At 72.3% G+C, this 2,100-nt stretch overlaps 1 protein-coding gene across 1 annotated transcript in view; it reads left to right on the top strand.

Moving 5' to 3' along the window:
* Positions 1–131, top strand: part of H696_06319 (hypothetical protein) — a gene marked incomplete at both ends in the record, with an annotated part of 2,040 nt that extends 1,909 nt beyond the window's left edge. The window contains one exon of the mRNA XM_009500061.1: positions 54–131. Coding sequence (XP_009498336.1) covers positions 54–131 — 78 coding nt within the window. The remainder of the gene's footprint in view (positions 1–53) is intronic.
* Between the last annotated feature and the right edge of the window lie 1,969 nt (positions 132–2,100).

The following is a 2,100-nucleotide window of genomic DNA, read 5'->3' as shown; positions in this document are numbered from 1 at the left end:
CGCTCATCCCTCCATCCCGAGTCAGCTGCCTCTGACCCTCGCGCAATATACAGCATGCTCGAAACAGGCCGGGGCCCCTCGCCCGGGTGGATGGTCCGGGGGGCGATGTCGTGGCCCGCGCGTTCGGCTGAGCCGTAGGAGTGCGCGCGCCCCGGCAGCGTGGGGACCGCAGCGACACCGGGACACGCCCGGCAAAATGTGGTTGGTGGGGGGCGAGGGGTGATCCGCGGACACACTTGGAGCCTCGCCGTGGCTTCTTGCTCACCACAGGCAGCGAGAGCAATTTGTCGCCCCCAGGCGGAGGGCGGGTCCCCACTCCGGGAGGGCCGTGGTGAGGTGCGAGCCCGGAGCAGGCAGCCTGCTATAAGGGGGTGAGCAGCTGGGGTCATGGGGGAGGGGGGGGGGCCGTGCGGGCGCGCCTTGTGCGGGACTCCGGCGGTGGAGGGGTGCCCGCACCACATATGGTGCAGGCCACCGGAGCAGCCACGGCGGCGGCTCGGGCTTTTGGCCAGCGGGGGGGGAAAACCCACGGGGAGGGGAGAGGGGGCGGCATGTTGCCCGGGCCGTTTCCGGCCTATTAACTGGCATCCTTAGGCCATCGACCCGGCGCCCAACTGCAACTCTCGAACGATATTCCGCGGGGTAACTCAGCCGGGACACCGGCCCCTCGTGACCAGCCATCGCACCCCGCCTCGGGGGGGGGGGGGGGGGGGGCGCACTGTTGGCCGGCTCGCGCCCAGGCCGCCCCCGCGTCTTCGGCAGCCGGTTGTGTGCCCCCACCCGCTGGGATTCAATGTGCATGTTTATATTAACATGCGCCTTGTCACATCCGCCATCCCGACTGGGGGGAATCCATGCCGGCCATTCATTTGGCCCCTGGTCCGCTGGCAGTACGGGAGCCTCCAGCTGTTGGCACAGGGGGCTGGCCGGCTGCCGCGTGCTCGCGGCCTTCTTTTCGACGGCGGAGCACCGCGGGCCACGCTCCCGGGCCGGGAGAAGGACAGGCGGGCTGCGGCCTCCTCTGAGGGGCTTTGATTGGGCCGGCCGCCGGCGTCATTCCAGGGGTCCCTGGGAGCGGGTATTTTCTCATGACCGGGTCTCGTATCGTGGGTGCCATGTTGTTGGGTCCCACACGCGGGTCCCATGGTCGCGGGACGGGCGGCCGAGCTGGGGACGCCGCTGCCCCCTCTCCGCGTCCCGGACCGCGATGCATGCAGACCCAGCGTACGCCGAGGGTCAGTGGCACTTTGGGTGCCGCGCGCGCGCGCGCGCGCCCGCGCAGCCAGCCTGGCTGTGCTCTGGGGCCGCGTCGTGTCCCGCGTGCCAGGGAGCAACATGCCCGTCCTCCCCCCTCCCCCCTCCCAGGCAGACGGGGGGACGCCCAGCGGGCTCGATGCCCATGCCAGCCGCTTGCCAGGGCACGGTCCCTGGGGCCGGTGGCCCTCATGCCGCCATCGGGCAAGCGCGCCGACTCCCCTCCCTGCGCGCCTCCCCGCCGCGCAGGCACAAATACAAGCGCACACACACAACCACACGCGCAAACGCCGGCCTGTGGCTCACGTGCCGGAGCATGGCCAGGCAGCTGGCTGGGCTAGTGCTCGGCCGGGGCGCCAGGGCGCCGGAGCGGGGAAGGGGGGCAGGCACGCAGGCCACCGGGCACCAGCACATCCGCTCTATGTGCCGATGCTCGCAGCCGCGCAGCCATGCCGCCAATGCCCGAGGTCCTCCCTGACCCGCACGATGCACTATAAAAGCCACATCCCCGGGGGCTGAACACCCCCCGCCCCCGCATGCGCCCCATGCTGCCAGCCCCCCTCGCCCCCCTCGCCTGCCTCCTGCTTCCGAGTGTCACCCCGCTACGAAGAATCGCCCACACGCACCTGCAACGCATCATGACCGGCCCCCGGCCACCGGCCCCGGGCAGGAGCCGGCCGCACGCCACGGCCGGCCCCGGCAACCCCGGCAACCCCGGCAGCCGCACGCCCCTGGCCTGGCTGCTGGCCGGCCTGGCCCTGCTGGCCGCGGCGGCCACCACGCGCGCCGCCCTGCTGCCCACCCCGGCCAGCCTGGAATACCACCTGCTGCACGCCCTGCCCGAGG

The sequence above is a fragment of the Fonticula alba genome (genome assembly GCF_000388065.1).
Source record: "Fonticula alba strain ATCC 38817 unplaced genomic scaffold supercont2.87, whole genome shotgun sequence".
NCBI lineage: Eukaryota > Rotosphaerida > Fonticulaceae > Fonticula > Fonticula alba.
This window is presented reverse-complemented; position numbering and strand designations above follow the sequence as displayed.